The following is an 18296-nucleotide window of genomic DNA, read 5'->3' as shown; positions in this document are numbered from 1 at the left end:
GAGCCGCGAGTGTCACTCCAGGGCCAAGCAGCCAATGAGGCACAGCTCCCCATTGGCTGCTTGGCCCAGCCTTGCCTTGCCCGGCCGGAGACTCACCGCACACAAGGAGAAGCAGCCTTCCCCGACGGTGAGTACTCCCGGTTCACCCCCCATTCTTCCCCGCAATCCCCCCTACCTTCACACACCCCCTGGCCCCTCTCCTTTCACCTACCTCTCTGCCTGCCTTCCTTTCTTCCTTCTTATTTCCCCACCCCACACATCCAGGCACACACTCCTCTCTACCCCCTCTTTCTTCCCCACCTCCCCCTCCTGATTCACCCCCCCCCCGCAATTCCCCACAACTTTCATCCCCCCTGTCCCCTCCCCTTTCACCTACCTCTCTGCCTGCCTTCCTTTCTTCCTTCTTACTTCCTGACTTCCTTTATTTCTCCATCTCCTTCCTGTCTCTCTGTATTTCCCTCTCACTTGCTTCCTGTCTCTCTTTTTTACTTTCTTTTTCTCCCTTCTACCCATCCCTTCAACCACCCCTTGCCCTTTTTTCTCCCTCCCCTTCCTCCTTTCCTCTTCTTCCTTCCTTCCCCACCGTCTGTTCTTCCTCCTCTGCTAGGGCCCGCTGTATTTCTTCTACAGCGGGCTTATTTTCTAGTCTTGCATATTTGGCAATAATATAGGATAAATTCTTATTTTTATCCGAAAGGAGTTCCTTTAATGTGGCTTGTCTTGAAGCAGCCCTTAAGTTAGTAAAGATGGAATTTAGTAATTCTTGATGCAATTGGTTGTCAGAATTTTATTGGACTCTCCCAAAGGTAACAATGTTACGGTCATGAAATATTTCAACAAGGCAAAATAATGTGAACATCAGCAATACAAAAATTACATAATGGAAAGATTTCATATCTACTTATAGTAATTATAGTGACAAATTTTAATTATTTCAAATTACAAGTAAAATTTGCCAGTTGTGGTTTCATCAGTCACTGAAGTATTGTGACTAGCCAAAGTACACAAGGAGAAATTGTTAGAAGAATGGGACTGAACATCACATACTCATTTGAACTACTCAAGTTTTCTAAGCCTCCCTATGCTTTCCATCTTTAAAAAAATCACCTTAAAAGAGAAACACTCTTAAAACTTCTAATTTCAACACCTGTTTCTAATGCCTTCAAGTGGTTAACCATCGTGAAATAAAGGTTGCCCAGCCATGACTATGCAAAGTATCATAGTGCATAAGATTTCTGCTTATGTGCTGAGCCTCTGATTAGCCCCCACTGGGGGATATGCCACTAACAGTGTCAGGCCACTTGTCCAATGAGAGCCAATCAGAAGCTCTTCCCTGCCCCGATATCCCTCCTCCATGCTGCTTCCCGGCACTTGCCATGAGGAAGATGAGGTAAACCAGGGAGCTGGCGGAGGCCAAGAGGAGCCAGCAGCCCCTATGGGGTGCCACCAGCTCCGTAAACAAGCAGCCTCCCACACCTATGAGCTGCCGGCAGCCCCAAGCCACCTGTCACCTCCCCGCAGTGACACCACCGCTGCCAGCCCACACGAGAGCCACCTCCCCACCCCGCATTACGCAGGTACAGTACCTCCCTCCGCCTCTCCTCCTCCAAATAATGCCCAGCTAGCACCCACTGCATTTAGCCATGCAGTGGGCTTTTTCACAAGTATTATATAATTTTGTTGTGTACTGTTGTCAAAGAAAAGCATACAATTTTTTTAAAAAAATCCAAATTGATCTATATCAAGTTTTAAAAATACTGTCAAAAATACTAAATTAGCTGTCTATCCTGACATTCATGCACATTTCATAGTTTGGTTTTAGCCTTTCAAGTATTCTTTAAAAAATCTTATCTTTCTTGCCATTTTAACACACCTCATCTAACTCATTTTCCATAAACATATCTTGAGCTCCAAAATATCCAATTTTCTGTTAATGCCAGTATTTCCTGGAGAGTGTCATTTTTCAAAAGGATATTCCATTTCAACTTTGATATCACTGAGCCGATGGGCCAATTCAATTAAGTCTTCTTCTTTGTTTTCATCAAACACTTTTAACTGAATATCAAGCTCTTCATTTTCCTTTTCTTTGAGATCCTGTTGTTTTAGGAAACAAATTTTAAGTGAGATGAATATGTTAGTTTATGGAGTAAAACTAGTTTTATACCCTCTATGCAAATCAGCATTAAAAATTAAAAAACATGGTTAGACCAGTATGCCCTGAGAGCCCAGCTAAGGTTGCCACCACCACCCCTCAGTTGGACACCAAGCAGACTCTCTCCAATCCTATTCCATATCTTTATCAACCCCCTTGCTCAACTGATGTGGGGGTCTGGGCTGGATTGACACCAATATCCCAATGACACTCAGCTCTTCCTCCTGGCCGCTCTGACTCTCCCCCAGAAACATTACCCAGCTGCCTGAAACCAGTGGCAAGGTGGCTCAAGCAGAGTTGTCTGAAATTGTCAACCCTTCAAAGACAGAGGTCCTGTGGCTGGGCAGGAAAGGTCTAAACGAGGAAGCATGCCTACCCAACCTGGATGGAGTGCAGCTATCAGTGCCCCACTCCACCAGGAAGCTGGGGGTAATTCTTGATGCCTCCCTCTCAATGGGGGCTCAGATCATAATGGTAGCATGGCTGGCATTTTACCACTTTTGCCAAGCCAAACTACTAGTGCCCTACTAGCCACAGTGATCCACGCAATGGTTACCTCTAGACTGGACTTCTGCAACTCGATCTACACTGGCCTGCTCTTATTCTTGATCAGGAAACTACACCTGGTCCAGAGTGCAGCTGCCAGGATCCTCATCTCGGAGGTCCCACATTCAGCCCATTTTCATATCCCCCAGTCTGTTACCTAGCCTCTGTCCTGGGCCCCCTACATTCCACACCTTTGTAATTCAAAGTGTGGCACCTGGGCCATCCCGACCACCTTTGGCTAAGTTACCAGCCCCCACTGTTGCCATGCTGATCATCTGCATCTCAAGGCAAAGTGTTACCCTGTGGGGGGAGTGAAGGTTGATGATCCAAAAATCCCTTCTCAATTCAAGCAAAGCGTGCATTTGTTGCCACTTCATGCTACCTAATAAAGAACCTGATTTCTGCAATCATGAGTCTTGCTAGTGTCTAAGGGGGCAATTCTCAAATCTAGTTGAATTAAACATGGTTTGGCAAGATACGTTGACTGGGCCTCACTTTAGAAGACAAGAGCATCATTCTGCCACTTCCACAAAAACATACGTTAATCCAATGATAACTCTATGAACTGGATTTAGTTTTATGTTGAGAAAAGCTGAGTATGTTTAGTAATGCATTATGCATTATGCATATGCAGTATGCATTATGACTTTATTATAAAAGGGTTTACTTCAACATCTCTTACACTTTTACAGAAAACCTAGTGATACTCATTTGAAGTTATCTGAAGTATACAAAATAAAAGGGCCCTTCTACAGTGGTTTAATAAAAGATTTAATTAAGGGTGAACCTCTCTTGGTCATGACACTTCACTATAAGGCTTGCTGTGCAATAATTGTCCCCAGCTATCACTGTGTAATTGATCAGACCTACTCATTCCCTGCTTTATTAAATGAGTAAGCCAGTGATTATCCACACTCACCTACCACCCTCCCCTTTACACTTCTATATTCCTTTATTAAAGTGGGAATCCTTAGCTGAACATTCAAATTAAAAACTAAATTATGCCAAAGGTTAGGAAGTAATCTTGACTATTAATTTGTTATCCTGATTGGATTTCATATTAACCAATAAAGGCATGCAACTGAACGCTAAGTGGAAGGAATTGTACCACATATTCAACATAAGTTTTTTATTTTTTTTCCTGAATGGAAGGAAGGCAGCTTATTCTGTCCTGGACAATATAATTCCCACTTTTCAATCATAATTTCTGGGGAGAAACTGGGAGTTTAATGCAGCTGTGGTCAAACTGTGGCCCTCCAGATGTCCGTGGACTACAATTCCCATGAGCCCCTGCCAGCATTTGCTGGCAGGGGCTCATGGGAATTGTTGTCCACGGACATCTGGAGGGCCACAGTTTGACCATCCCTGGTTTAATGTGTCATATTTTAGTCAAATTTTAGTGCTACATTTTCAGGTGATTCCTTTTCCCCCTACACTGTCATTCATATAAATATGTGGCACAGCTGGAAAAGTATAAGCTGGAAAAGTGAGCAAATGATTTTTTTTTTGTCTAAAAACGACAGGTTTAGTTCTCAATTCTGATTTGCTGTGACTATAATGAACTAAAAAGAAAATTCTTCTTATTGCCTGAAGCATCACAAATCTCTTAGGGCAACAGGGCAGGATGTCTTTTTGGGAACACAAAGTTATATACCGAGACAACAGCCAAACACATTGAGAGAGACAAAAAAAAAAGTCTGCAAAGAATGAAATATTTTCACATCACACAATCGTGTGCTAAACATTTTAGTACATATAACACTGTCTGACCAGTATAATTAGAGAAGCTAAAGATCAAAGCATAGATTTGATGGAAATATGGCAACTATATACATAAAAAACTAAGGAAAAAATATGAAGCAGACAGATCATACCCCTCATGGGACTGTACCTACAACGTTTTCAAGGGTACAGTGGCCTGTTTTATGAGGCTAATTGATGACTGGTGAGGCTAACCACCGATGGCCCACAAAAATAAGCCACAGCAGCTCTGTTTTCAGAAATAATAATACTGTCGCCTTGCAGAATTATTTTACTTCCACGTTCATGTGTAGCATTATATCTGAACAAATAACTCTTCAAGAGGAGCATGCCATTTAAATCAAGAAATAATGTATTTCTTAGCTTGAGAGTGAAATAATTCACCACGGAATTGTGGCCATAATATTTTAACACACTAGAGCTTCTAAGAAAAAGGGTGATAAAGTTTCAGAACTCCCAACTGCAACATATTATGGTTACTGCGTTTGCTTGATCAAATGACGAACGCTTAGAGTTGTGGGAGTCTGCTGTCGAAAATTATAGTCACATGTAAAAATGCAAAAGGTGCATGCTGCAATAAGCACTTTCATGTGATAAGTCAGTTTTGCTCCTGTGTTATACAGCATCAAATGTTCCTCAATAACCAAGCTACAGTTATTAGAGAGGTCAGAAGCCCAGAAATAGCCAAGCACATCAAGCTGGCCATGTGGAGAGGCAGCTGTGGGGTGTAGCCATGACTGAAGACAAAAGACTATGGTGGGTGATAGGGAGGAACTCATCCCCTAGTTAACTGAGCATTCTGGATAAAAAGTTGCTGAGTAACAAAAGAAATGTATTTATAATTTTTGTAAAATGCTGGGGTACTTTATCATACCCGGTAGTTCATTTTAACGTGGGGAGTTCAGACTGAAAGACAATGACTTTGAGCAGCAAATTCATGGGGCTTCTTAGGCCTATTATGCACGGCTGCTGAAACGGTGGCATGGAGAACGAGGAGGAGGAAGAAGCGAAGCAAACCGATTATGCACGGGACGGAACACAACGGCAGCAAAACCCAGAGTATCCGATTATGCACAGGGCTACTCCGGATCCGCTTCTGGTTGCGCCCTGGTCCCAGGAAGCTCCACTTTCTTCCACATCTCGCTAATGAGGCTTTTTCGGCGGCATAAGTTGACTCTGCACCCGGTTGCCGCCTGCAGCGTGCATAATTGGTGATTTTAGCCGCCGCCATTCCACCCCGAATGCAGACTTTCCACTCCGTGCATAATGGGCCTTTGCAATTCATTCATGTCACAAGTCCAGAACCCTACAAACATTGCTGGCTCATAAAAATAAATGTTCTAAATGCTAAACACTAATGACTTTAACTAACAATTAGTAAAGAAATACAGAATTCCGTTATGTATATCTAAAACTCTTGCACGTTTTGATCTCATTTTACAGTTATTAAAGATTATTTTTAAAAACTAAGTTAAACTTGGTCACAACATGCACAACTTGCTGAAATTTTATAATCAAAAAGGCAATCGATCAGGGCACTCAGCACATTAGCAGGTTCTGTATATAACTTACTGGCAATATTTTCTTTAGCCCACAGCGCAAGAATTCATTTCTCAAGTGTATCCTAAAATCAAGATCTTCAGGAGACGTGACAAGGGCATTTATGAATTGCATGCAGGCTGCCTGTAATTAGAAATTATGGTAAAAGAAGCTTATTAGAATCAGCATTCTCAATGCACAGAAGCAATAAACACTGCAAAAAAAATTCTTATTAAACAAGAAAATACATAATCCAACTTAATTATTTTCCAGAAGGCAATGGGGTACTTATCAAAAGTCTATATAACCATAAACGTAGTCCCAACTAGGTCCAACTTCTATGAAGCAAAAGATTTAAAGAAGGAACATTTGTTGCTGCTTGAACAGTGAAGAAAAGATTTATGATGGTGTTACTAACTACAAAGTAAGTTTGGCTTCAACCAGGGCCAGGAAGTTTTCAGTGGAATGAGGCATGTCGGGCCTCAACAAGGGCCAGGGCCTTTTCAGTCCTGGCCCCCACCTGGTGGAACGAGCTCCCCGAAGAGATCAGGGCCCTGCCTGAACTTCCACAATTCCACAGGGCCTGCAAAAAGGAGCTCTTCCACCAGGCATTTGGTGGGGCCGACTGAGCCATAACACCTACAGGTGCCCCCCAGACTGAGGGAATGAACCGACTGAGGGATTGTCAAGTTATTGTTGAAGTGCCGTTCTAATTGTTCCAGTTGATATTTTGTTGTTATTGTTATATTGTTATATTGATTTTTGATATTGATATATTGTTATATTGATTTTTGATAGTGTTCTATGTGAATGTTCAAAAATGTTTTATGTAAACCGCCCAGAGCTGTAGGGAAGGGCGGTATAAAAATATAAACATAAATAAATAAATAAATAAATAAATAAATAAATAAATAAATAAATAAATAAATAAATAAATAAATAAATAAATGAGTTCTCAGGGGAGATCAGGGCCTTATCGGAGCTAGCACAGTTCCGCAAGGCCTGTAACATGGAGTAACATCTATGCCCCACCCCCAACAAAAAACACCCCTTTAGTAATATCCTGGCTGGGATAAACCTTCAACAGGGATGAACCTCCTAGCTAACTAGATACATCAATACTTATTGATGCTCTAATTTGTTAACTGGTTTAATTAATGATGTTTTTATATTTAATGCTATAGTGTTTTGTTTTAATTCTATGTATTATTATTATTACGTACACTGCCCTGAGCCGGTCTTGGAAGGGCGGTGTAGAAATTTTATTATGGCCTCCAAGTTCCCCCCACCCCACCCCCTTCCGAAGGCAGATACCCTACACAATCACACTGGGAGTGGACTGGATTGTAAAGTGGGAGAAACAATACAGATGTAAGAAAAATAGAATCACAGAATCATAGAGTTGGAAGGGAACATCCGGGCCATCTAGTTCAACCCCCTGCTCAATGCAGGATCAGTCTAAAGCATTCAGCATTAAGTATCTGTCCTGCTGCATGAAGTCTGTCAGTGAGGGGGAGGGGGAGCTCACCACTTCCATTGGCAGTTGATTCCACTGACTATTAAATTTTTTCTCCTGATAGCTAGCCGATATCAGTAAACAGACATCCATTCAGAAAGTGAGGTCGTATGGGGAATTCAAAGAGAAAACCACCAGTGCAGAAAAGAACCAGGATGATACAGGAAACATCTTCCTGTATCCTCCAAATAACAATTAGAAATTTAGCAACTCAGCCCAAGAGTTGTACACAAATGTGTCAATTTTACCTTTTTTTTCATAATAGGAGAAATAGCATTGCTGGAGAAGGGTGAAGAAAGGGTAAAGAGTGGCAAAATTTAGTTGAGAAAAATGTGACAGGGGAATGGATCATATATGCTCTTTCCCCAGAATCATCACACGAATCCAATTCAGACTGACTAATGACTGTTTTCAGGTACTGGGAGATCCAATGTTGTAATGTGTAGTTTCTACTATAGATCAAATCACCAAATATTAGAATACCATTTTACTGTATTTATTTCTCAGGAAATTTCTTAAATTTATTTCTGATCTATCCATGTTTTTCATTCATCACTTCTATTTACCTAGATCATTTAGCATCAGGCTGTGATAGAAGTAAGTTTTGTTTTAGATCCTCATGGTCGATAGAAAACAGACCTGGCAATTACAATGTCCAGAACATTGCTTGCATTCATCCAGCGAGGTATATCACTGCAGCATAACTTTGTTCTTTTCTTTTGGCTCTTTTATAGTGCAAAGTTTTCATTTTGTCATGTCCAGATTACAGAAACGATTCCTGATTTATGGCCTTAACCTTACAGAGCAGAAGTCATGAACTCAATCATTATCTCATCCACAAGGTGTTATTCCAAGGTGTTTTGATCCCTGTCATGATTCAGAGCAAATACACAATGGGGGGAGCGACCTCACACAGTAGATAGATGTGCTAACTATCAGAGGATTCTTGTTTGCACTCCACGAGGCTCCAAATGTAGGTTATTCAGCTGAAAAATAAACTTTTGGCACAACAAAATCTTGAAGTAAACTATACCACTGACAAAACACTTCTTTAGTGAACTTCAGCAGATGCAATTTGGATCATACAGACCTAGGGGTTGCAATGCACACAAAATTTGTGTGGGAGTGCCATATATATATTTGGGAACTGACAGTTGTATACATACAATACAGATTTCAGAGACACTGAAAGCTGATTCACATGTGGTACAATTGCTGCAATGAAATAATCACCACTGAAGGGAAAAAACGTATTCCTAAGTACATTGTCATGTACGACAAAATGAAAGGATTTATGTTTTCCATGATTAAGGGTACTAAAGGTAAAGGTAAAGGTATCCCCTGTGCAAGCACCGGGTCATGTCTGACCCTTGAGGTGACGCCCTCCAGCGTTTTCATGGCAGACTCAATACGGGGTGGTTTGCCAGTGCCTTCCCCAGTCATTACCGTTTACCCCCCAGCAAGCTGGGTACTCATTTTATCGACCTCGGAAGGATGGAAGGCTGAGTCAACCTTGAGCCGGCTGCTGGGATCAAACTCCCAGCCTCATGGACAGAGCTTCAGATAGCATGTCGCTGCCTTACCACTCTGCGCCACAAGAGCCTCATTAAGGGTACTACAAAGCTAAAAATCCCTATTTTTATGGTGAACCAACAATCATGTCACTGAACATCAAATTATTCTCCCAAATTTTTTTTCTGGATAGGACAGAAAAAAAACATTCATAATTTCTTTTTTGCATTTATATTATTTTCAAATAAAATAACTTAAATGTCCAGGAAGATATACTGTTCTGCAAAAAAGAATGCTAAGGCTCTAGTCCTTTAGCATGTCCTGCAACTTAATTAACACATACACACCACTACTATAAACACCAAATAACTGTCTGCAATTATTTATTATACAACACAATTATTATACAATATGAAGAATATTGTGAATTAAAAAGCAAAGAGCCACAATTTCAAGTGAAAAACCTGAAGAACCTCACCTGTAACTGCAAAGCTTCATGATTTTCAAGCCCCTCCACAATATTAGCGAAACGTTCTCCATTGTTTCTCTCTGCTGCGATAGTTATGGCTCCTAAAATTTTATCTAGGCTGAAACAGAAATTTTGAATGTTTAATAACTTAAGGTTCACAATCTATGAGATGATTCACAGTTGTACTAGGAACTACAATTTTGTCCTTTTCTATTTGATATTTTGCCTGTTCAGAGGTCAAGAGGAAGGATGTAAACAGGTGACAAAGACACAACACAGATTGAAAACATATATTCAACAGGCCAATTATATAAGTAACTCCAGCATATGACTCACTGCTGAATCTTCTGCTTCATATCTCCATATGCACAACTCCTTTTCACAGTTCATCTTCCCCAACAAGCTTCTGTCTTGGGGTGCAATTTATGCCTATCCTATGACAACTCTGCTCATTCTCCACCCTTTCATCATATGCACTGAGACAATGATAACCTCCTCAATGAAACACAAGAGACAGATGAGCCACAGGGGAGGGAGGGAGGGAGGGATGGACAAACAAACAAACAAACAAGAAAAGGAATAGGGATGATGAATCATCACAGAAAAGCACCTGACGTTACCCTAACGATGAAATACAATAAGAAGAAAAAGGAGACAAAACACACATCCAGATGGAAAAAATAATTCATTTCCGTGTGTTCTTCAGCCTGACCATCTCATCATCTAAGATGCTGTTTTACTTACATATTTTCTTCTCCAATGATACAAATGGCAGAAAGTATTTTTACAGTTTCAATCATCATGTTTGGTTGCTTTGGGTCAATTGCTCTGGCTAATAACAAAAGGCTTCTTTCATCTCCTAGAATCCTTTGCAGTCCATACTTTAAAACAAACAAACAAATATGGTTAACTTGCCAAAGGACACTTCCCATGAAAGTATTCAAGACTGGAGAAAGTGAATTTAGTATGGCAATCTTAAATCATTACTATTTTAAAAGCAAGTAAGAAGACCTTGGCACAAGCTAGTTTTAGACATGTAAAAAGTTCAAAATGATTTAGTAGCTTCACAGATTTGTACTAAAAGCAACTTTCAGGCAATACTCAAATCAAATAATTGATCTGTGCGACAACAAAAACAAAATACTTTCTGTTACCAAACAGGAAACTTTTTCAAAATAACTAATATACTGAAAAAGTCAGTGACATAGTAATTAAATATGGGATTGGGGGAAGGAGTCTGTGTGTTTTTGCATGTGTGTGTGTGTGTGTGTGTGTGTGTCTGTGACAGAAATGAAGAGGTCCAGGACCAAGTAGTCTCAGAAAAGGTATGTGTTCCACATCCCCTGTGATAGTTGGAATCTCACTATATTTACTTATCCTTAATATTTTAGACAACAAAGTACTTTCATATTCACATACACAGGCCTGGATCCATCGCAGCATTTTCACAGAAGAAAAGTCATTGGCCCATTATGCACGGAGTGGAAGGTCCGCATTCAGGGTGGAATGGCGGCAGCTAAAATCACCCATTATGCACGCTGCAGGCGGCAACCGGGCGCAATGTCAACCTATCCCGCCGAAAAAGCCGCGTTAGCAAGATGCGGAAGAAAGTGGAGCTTCCCGGGACCAGTGTGCATCCAGAAGCGGCTCCAGAGTAGCCGCGTGCATAATTGGATACTCTGGGTTTTGCCGCCATTGCGTTCCATCCAGTGCGTAAGCAGTTTGCTTCGCTTCTTCCTCCTCCGCGTTCTCCATGCCGCCGTTTCAGCAGCCGTGCATAATAGGCTATTCTGTCTGTAACAATGCTCCCGTGGATCAAAGCCCTTTATTTTGGGAATTGTTCATCAGAAACCTTGTTTGCTTGATATAGTCTACAGAACTCAAGCTCAAATTCCATTATGGATGCTGTTCTTGTTGCAAAAGTATTTCCAGTAATATTAGTTTAGAGATTTATTATTCTAAAAGGCCCTTTTTCTATCAACACTTCAAACAAGTGCCTTGGTCTACAACTCACTTTGGTTGATATTGATACTCCCTATTTCAAATTCAAATTAGCAGAATGATACTTTTGTTGTTAAGCTTTTTGTTGAACACAGAGCAACTACTTTCAATTTTGTTTTAAATACTGATTTTTTTGTAGGCAAAATATAGTTTTCAGTAAGGAACTATAACCTTTCATAACTTGTGGAATACTGAAAACTCAAAACATACAAAATAATTCTTCTGACTGTTATACTCCTCTGTTCAGTGAACTAACCGCCAAAGTAATTGTTCATTATTTTTAATTTGTCTCTTTTAGCAGAGCAATAAACCACACAGAATAGGGTAAGTAGATCCAATTTCCATTTCCTTGTTGAAATTATTTTAAAGACCAAGCCAGTCATGAATGAATACACTGAGCTCGACCCATGTAAAAACCAGAAGGAACTGAAAATCTTACCTTATTATTCATAAATGCTTTGAGGCACTGTATAAGTTTATACTGATTCTTCTTGTCAATAGTTTCTTGCCTTCAAGGAGAAAACATATGTTAAACAAAGGCATTTAATAACATGCTAAACTTAATCCCTTCTCTTCCTTGTAATTTCAGAACTTACTGTCTTTTGTCCAGGAGTTTCTCAAGAACATCCAACAGAAGCCCAAGACCTTCATGTCCAAAATTGTTAACCCAACTGTGGAAAAATGAAGTGCATATTAAATGTATATTCACTCTTGTCCATAGACAGTGCAGAATATATAAATATTCAGTATATGCAAATGAAGCTCTAAATCATGGTTAAATGTTAAATGCTGAAACTGTAACTCAAGAATCAAAATATAACGTATATATCTGCCTACCTCTGAGGTAGGCATCAGGAAGAAAGTTAGAAGCATAATTGATTGCACAAGATGGAATCGAGATACAACTTTAGGTAGAATTCCAAGAGATGGTCTAAGCATCACCTTATCTTTATAAAACTGTATAAATGGGGGGTAACAGGAACTAGTCTATTATGGCAGTGTGCCCTCCATCACAACATTGAAGTGCCAGTGAGCACTTGGACCTCTGTATGACTCTGGCCAAAGTGTACATCATAAACCAAACGTAGAAAGGAAATCCACCTCTCTAAGGACCAAAAAGCTACCCTGGAATAGAAAGTTTAGTCCAACAGGACCTCCTATGGTGATCAAAATACTGTAAAAACAAAATCTGAAGTGGTCATATGTAACCTTGCAAATGTAACCAACCAAATGGGGTGACTATCATTGTAGAGGCTATGTGACCCAGCAACCTCTCAATGTACTGTGCAGTTTGGAAGTGTTTGGATTAAAAGGTCAATGTCATAGTCCTTAGTTTTCCCACTCTGGGATGAGCCAAAGAAGCTAATTCCAATTGAGAGTCTAGAGAAACTACGATAAATTCAATAGATTGAACGTGTCAAAATTGATTTATCAGTATTAACAATGATGATCAAGGATTGCAGTGTTGAGAGAGGTTGGATATATCCTCTTGTAATTTATGTGGAGTGCCTTCTACCAGCAACCAGTCATCAAGTTAGGGGTAAATCATGCAGCCTCTTGTTTGCAAGAGTGCTACAATGAGTGCTGCACACTGGGTAAATACTCTTGGGGCTGACCCTAAGCCAAATACAGTCAGCCTCCTTACTAAAAGACTGGATCCATAAAGGGATTCCATAGAGCACTCAAGGTATCATGGATGCTTGAAAAACCCAAAGAGCCAATGGCATATATTGATTGACCTTCTGGAATTATAAATGACTGATGGCCTGTGATTTTTCTTGGCCAGGCTAAGGCTAATATTACAATGAGTAGATCATTTTAAGTTGTAATGAAAAAGAAGCCCCAAATATCTTAAGGACTTAACCTGTTCAGTTTCTCTGTCTGTAATTCTCCAAGTGGAGTACTTCCAGGATTTAGAAAAGACTAATATTTTGATCTTGTCAAAATTGATATAAAGAGAATTCAGGTCACAAAAGGCGATAAATTTGCATAGAGAGTGTTTAAGACCAATCTCTGTGACTGAGAGACCCGCTACAGCATCAGGATATAATAATATAGGAACCGCAGATGACTTTAATTTAAGAGAATGTCTATCAACTGGAGCCAGATATAGAGGGAGGTCAGCAAAGAACAAATTGAACAGGCTCAGGGATAGTACACAACCCTGCATAACCCCTTTTGACATAGGGATTTTATGAGATAAAGGGCCCGAGCTGTCTAATCTAATTTGGCAAGAATTAAAAGAGTATACTTTTTGAAGTAAAAAAAAAAGGAGGCGGTAATCTATTCCTAACTTCTTTAATTTCTCCCTTAATAATGGGCACTTGACAGAATCAAAGGCCTTATGTAAGTCAATAAAAGCTGTATATAATTTCCCCCGTCCCTGATGGGTGCATTTTTCAGCTAGAAAGGCCAAAATTGAGCAGTGAACCAGAGTGGAATAACGTGGCATAAATCCAGTTTGTTCTCTACCCGGTAAATTAGAAGCAAGGATTCTTAGAGAGAAATTCACAATCAGTATCCTGAGTCATGCAGACACTCTAGCTTCCTGGATGAAGCTGGTGCTGAGGCTGGATTAGAACATATATATATCCCCTTAATAAAGGGCTGAGCTACTAGAATCAAATTTGGGTTATTTTACACATCCACAATCAGGTCATCAGAGTCAGGATCTATAAATAAGTAGGCCAATTTCAGATACTTTGCAATTCTGATAAGCTGTTCAAAGAACAGTCTTAAATAATATGTTTGGAAGCAGATGCCAGATCCTCAACCATATCTGATAGTACGTACTGAGAGAAGGATTCCAAGTCCTGAACAATTCTTGACCTTTACGCTGGTCGACCTCAGAAAAATTAGTATCATCCTCAGCATCGAGTCGAGATCGGGAGCTGTCTCTACTGTGGTCAGAAACTTATCAATGACAATAACCTTTCTCTGGTGCTCATCTTCAAGAGTGAGATGAATGATGTGACATTGGCATCATGAGAGGCACATCTACCAAGGACATAGATCTTAAGTCAGATGAATCAAATGAATGGGCTCTGCATGACAACTGCCTTGGCGCCACAACCAGGTCATCCTCTAATTCCAAGAACCCACCAGGTCCTTGTATCAATGGGGACCTGGATAGTCGAGCAGTCTCCTTCAGTGACAGCAGTGTACTGTAGCGGTCGACAATGGTGCCAACACAATAAGGAGCTCGTCCTCTTTTCTGTACATCAGTGGAGTTCAGTGCCAAGGGCTTTGGCAACGACGGCATACCAGCAAAATCTATTGTCGTCATCTATGGGTCTGAGTCAAGCAGACTGAATGAGCTGTTGGTGATGATCATGTGGTGGGCATTTGGGATGGAGATGTACGGTGCCAACCAGTTTCCAAGGTATCGGGAGAAACTCTGGTGTGGCTCTTGCAGTGATTTTTTGACATTTCTTTGCCTTTTTCTCCAGAGGCTCCGAGGTAGCCCTTTTTTCCTGCTGGGCATTCTCCTTCTCCTCCACCCTATGAGGTGGCATAGCTTGATGGCGTTTTAAGTAATTTTGTGCTCAATCCTTCACCTACAAGCTCGACTCTAGCAGCTGAAAGAGCAGCCACTCTGCTTTCTCTTGGTTTTGGGTCATTTTACAACAAGCTGAGCATGAGCCAGTAACTTGACCTTCGCCCAGGCAGAGTAAACAGTACTCACGTCCATCATTTTGGGCCATCTTGGCCCTGCACTCTAGGCATTTTATAAATAATGCCACTTGGTGATAATGAATCAGGGTGGAAAAGGTTCATCTTCTTCTAATTTCTTTAAAAAAAAATATTTTACCTCAGACAGCCTGAGGTGATGACTGAACTCACAAAGATGTCTGCTCCTTAGAGTAGCAAGAAGGTAATGACTGAACTCACAAAGATGTCTGCTCCTTAGAGTAGCAAGAAGAGAACTGAGGGAGGAGTGCTAACCCCAAGTCATGTGACTTTTCGGAGGAGGCAGCACTACTGGAAATGTTAAACTCTTGAATAAGTTCGCTAGCTCCTTTCCGTGGCAGGCTCTGTGAACTCCAGATCCCATGGGGGAATGTGCAGGAGCCATGAAGATGAACCAAAAATCTAGGGATCATATCCTCTCCTCTCCTCTGTACAGCATGGAAAATGCAAGACTGTTTTTTCCTCCATTTGTCATGTGCATCAGACACTATAAAATACAGTATAATTCTGGTTTAGGATTCTGATCTATAAACAAAGAAACCAATAACAGTTCATTCAAGTGCCAGAGTTGGATGTTTTCAGAATACTTGTTTGAAATTTCGGCATTGCACATAAAGGGAGGAGGAAAGGAGATAACCTGAGGCCAAGGACTTCTGCTTATGTTAGGCACAAACCAAAGAAAGCATGACACACAATCCCAACGCAGTACTCTCTGGTATCTCTATCATCAAAGAGCTTAATCAATTGTAATCTGAGTAAAGACTACTCAGAAAGACCCAAAGTGATGTTATTGATATGAGAGAAAAGACATTTACCAGGAACTGTGTCATGTTAGTATCATATGATTATAGGAATTATCATTCAGAAAGCAAAAATACATGCAATACAACCATTAACAGTTTTATATGGATATCATCTTCCACACCACTTTCCCCTTCCAAGTGATAATATTCAACACACACAACCAAATAAGTAAAACTCAGCCATACTCAAGAGCATCAATTTCACATCAGACAAGTTATTAAGTAGATCATTAGGGAAATGAGGAAAAATATAAAAACAGATTAGCTAGAGACAACCTCAGGGTGAATTTTCTGCACGTTTTTTGGCAGAATGCAGAAAGAAGTGTGTCTACAACCTTTCTTTGTAGGACATTATCACCTGCACCTTAGTAAATAACGTCAGCAGTGTAAGGCTACAAATTTATAGTTTTCTTTCCATAAAAAAGAGTCACCTTGGAGTCAAAACAACCCCCAAATCTGATTGTTTTTAACTTCTGGGATGCTTTTTTTTTCTTCTTTATTTTTAACCACAGCTCATATAACGAATTGAAATACAAAATAATCTCATGGATTATTGATCAAAAGTACTGATCCAGGGAAGCATTTTTAAAACTTATTTTAAAAGCTATGGACCCCTCTGACAACCTGAGGAATACTTTCCGATAACCTGGAAAACATGTGCCTCCCTGCAGACAGATCTATCTTGGGTAGAAAATTACTGCCAAGACACAATATTATGAATTATTAACTTTAGGTGGTAACTTTTAAAATTATGAAACTGAGGGGGAGAGTGCTTGTGGTCACACTCCACCCAGGCAGGTTAAATCTATAAACCCTAGCTGGGGGAGAGTCCAGTGATGAAACCCAGGGAAATGGATATTCCAACCTCCCTGGCTACTGCCACTTCTAAATGGTTCCCTAGGTATTCAAAACCCAAAGGTCATTTTGGGGTCTATCAGGGTCTTAAACAGGCATCTTAACTCAGTCCAGAGCTATGACGTCACCAGAGATTAAATGGTAGGTTGGCAAAAGAATGTCACAGGGTTACTACTAAACTTGTTCAAGAAATAGACAACATTAAAAAAAATGTTTTATTTAAGGCGCACAAAGGTTTTTTAGCATTTCAGCAGTGCAGAAAATAACAACATTGTAAAATATTACTAACACTTTTATATTCCCTTAAGCACGGATGAAATGCAAAGTTCACTCGTATAGTATTCAAAGTTCAGAATCCAACGTTTCAGAATAGTCAAACCAGTCCCAGCAGACACGGTGCAAATACAAGTATAACAAGATAGTGTGACAAAAACATATTCCACCCTGAATTCATTTAATGGATGAATCCCACGTGAGATTCCCAACACAGGTCAATAATATTAATTTGCCAATTAATTAATAAAGCAATAGGGTCCCTAACACTAGGGCAGAAGACCTGAGGGAGAACCAATCAAAAGGCATAAATTGGAATGTTGACATCATAAGGTTCAACTAGCAAAAAGGCTTCTTTCTCAAAACACTTAACTGCACACATTTGTAGCTCATTACCTTATCTCATTAGAGACTCTCTGCTACTAGTGTCCAAGGTCGCAAGTGTAATAACTAAAGGCCCAGTCGCTGATAATTGGAAGCACATAGTTTCACAGTAAAAAAGATCTTTGCAGCTGCTTTGAAACTGCAAGCCTGTACCAATGTACCAAAAGCATAATACAAAAGCTATGGTCTAATGCAGTGGTCCCCAACCATTTTGCAGTTGAGGACCGCCTCCGGAGGGTGGGGGAGAGCCGGCAGCCCAGAGGTTGAGCATGCGCAGTTGCTGCACATGCACATTTTTGCCAGCAGGGGGTGCAAATGTGCATGCACAGAACCGCCGTGCATGCGCGTTTTCGCCAGCAGAGGACGCAAATGTGCATGTGCAGCAGATCCGCTTTGGTGGCCGCTTTGCTCATGGCCTGGTGAGCTTCTCACTGTGGGAAGGGGGGAGAGGCAGGCCAGTGGCCCGGTACTGAGGCCTTCACGGCCTGGTACCAAGCCCTTTGTGGCCCAGTACCGGGCCATGGACCAGGGGTTGATGACCCCCAGTCTAATGGTGCTTATCTGTCCCACATAACGTGACTTTGGGCAGGAAAGTCACCCTCTGAGAGAGGAGTGGTAAGCATTCTTGGGAGCTTCCAGAAACTTGTTTTAAATTTGCTAGCTCTTCTCCATGGCGGGCCTGCAAAGACGCAGAGCCATGCGTGACTGTACAGAATGTGTATATGTTTTCTTTCAGCTTGCACATTATATTCTAGTTTGTTAGTAATGTTTAATGCTCTGTTACAGAAAGAAATA

General features: G+C 40.7%; 1 protein-coding gene across 5 annotated transcripts in view; it reads right to left on the bottom strand.

The window, feature by feature from the left end:
* The window catches only part of DIAPH2 (diaphanous related formin 2), a 420337-nt gene that overhangs the window by 326969 nt on the left and 75072 nt on the right, over positions 1-18296 (bottom strand). For all 5 annotated transcript variants that reach the window (XR_013226383.1, XM_077309067.1, XM_077309071.1 and 2 more), the window contains 6 exons: positions 12093-12167; positions 11936-12005; positions 10240-10376; positions 9505-9613; positions 6032-6142; positions 1976-2094 (listed from right to left, as the gene is read on the bottom strand). Coding sequence is in view for 4 of the 5 variants with exons in the window: in XM_077309067.1 (XP_077165182.1) it covers positions 1976-2094; positions 6032-6142; positions 9505-9613; positions 10240-10376; positions 11936-12005; positions 12093-12167 (621 nt within the window). In the remaining variant the exon portion in view is untranslated. The remainder of the gene's footprint in view (positions 1-1975; positions 2095-6031; positions 6143-9504; positions 9614-10239; positions 10377-11935; positions 12006-12092; positions 12168-18296) is intronic.

Source organism: Paroedura picta, chromosome 13 (genome assembly GCF_049243985.1).
Source record: "Paroedura picta isolate Pp20150507F chromosome 13, Ppicta_v3.0, whole genome shotgun sequence".
In the NCBI taxonomy this organism is placed as follows: domain Eukaryota; kingdom Metazoa; phylum Chordata; class Lepidosauria; order Squamata; family Gekkonidae; genus Paroedura; species Paroedura picta.
Note: the sequence above shows the minus strand (reverse complement) of the source record. Positions and strands in the feature narration are given on the sequence as shown.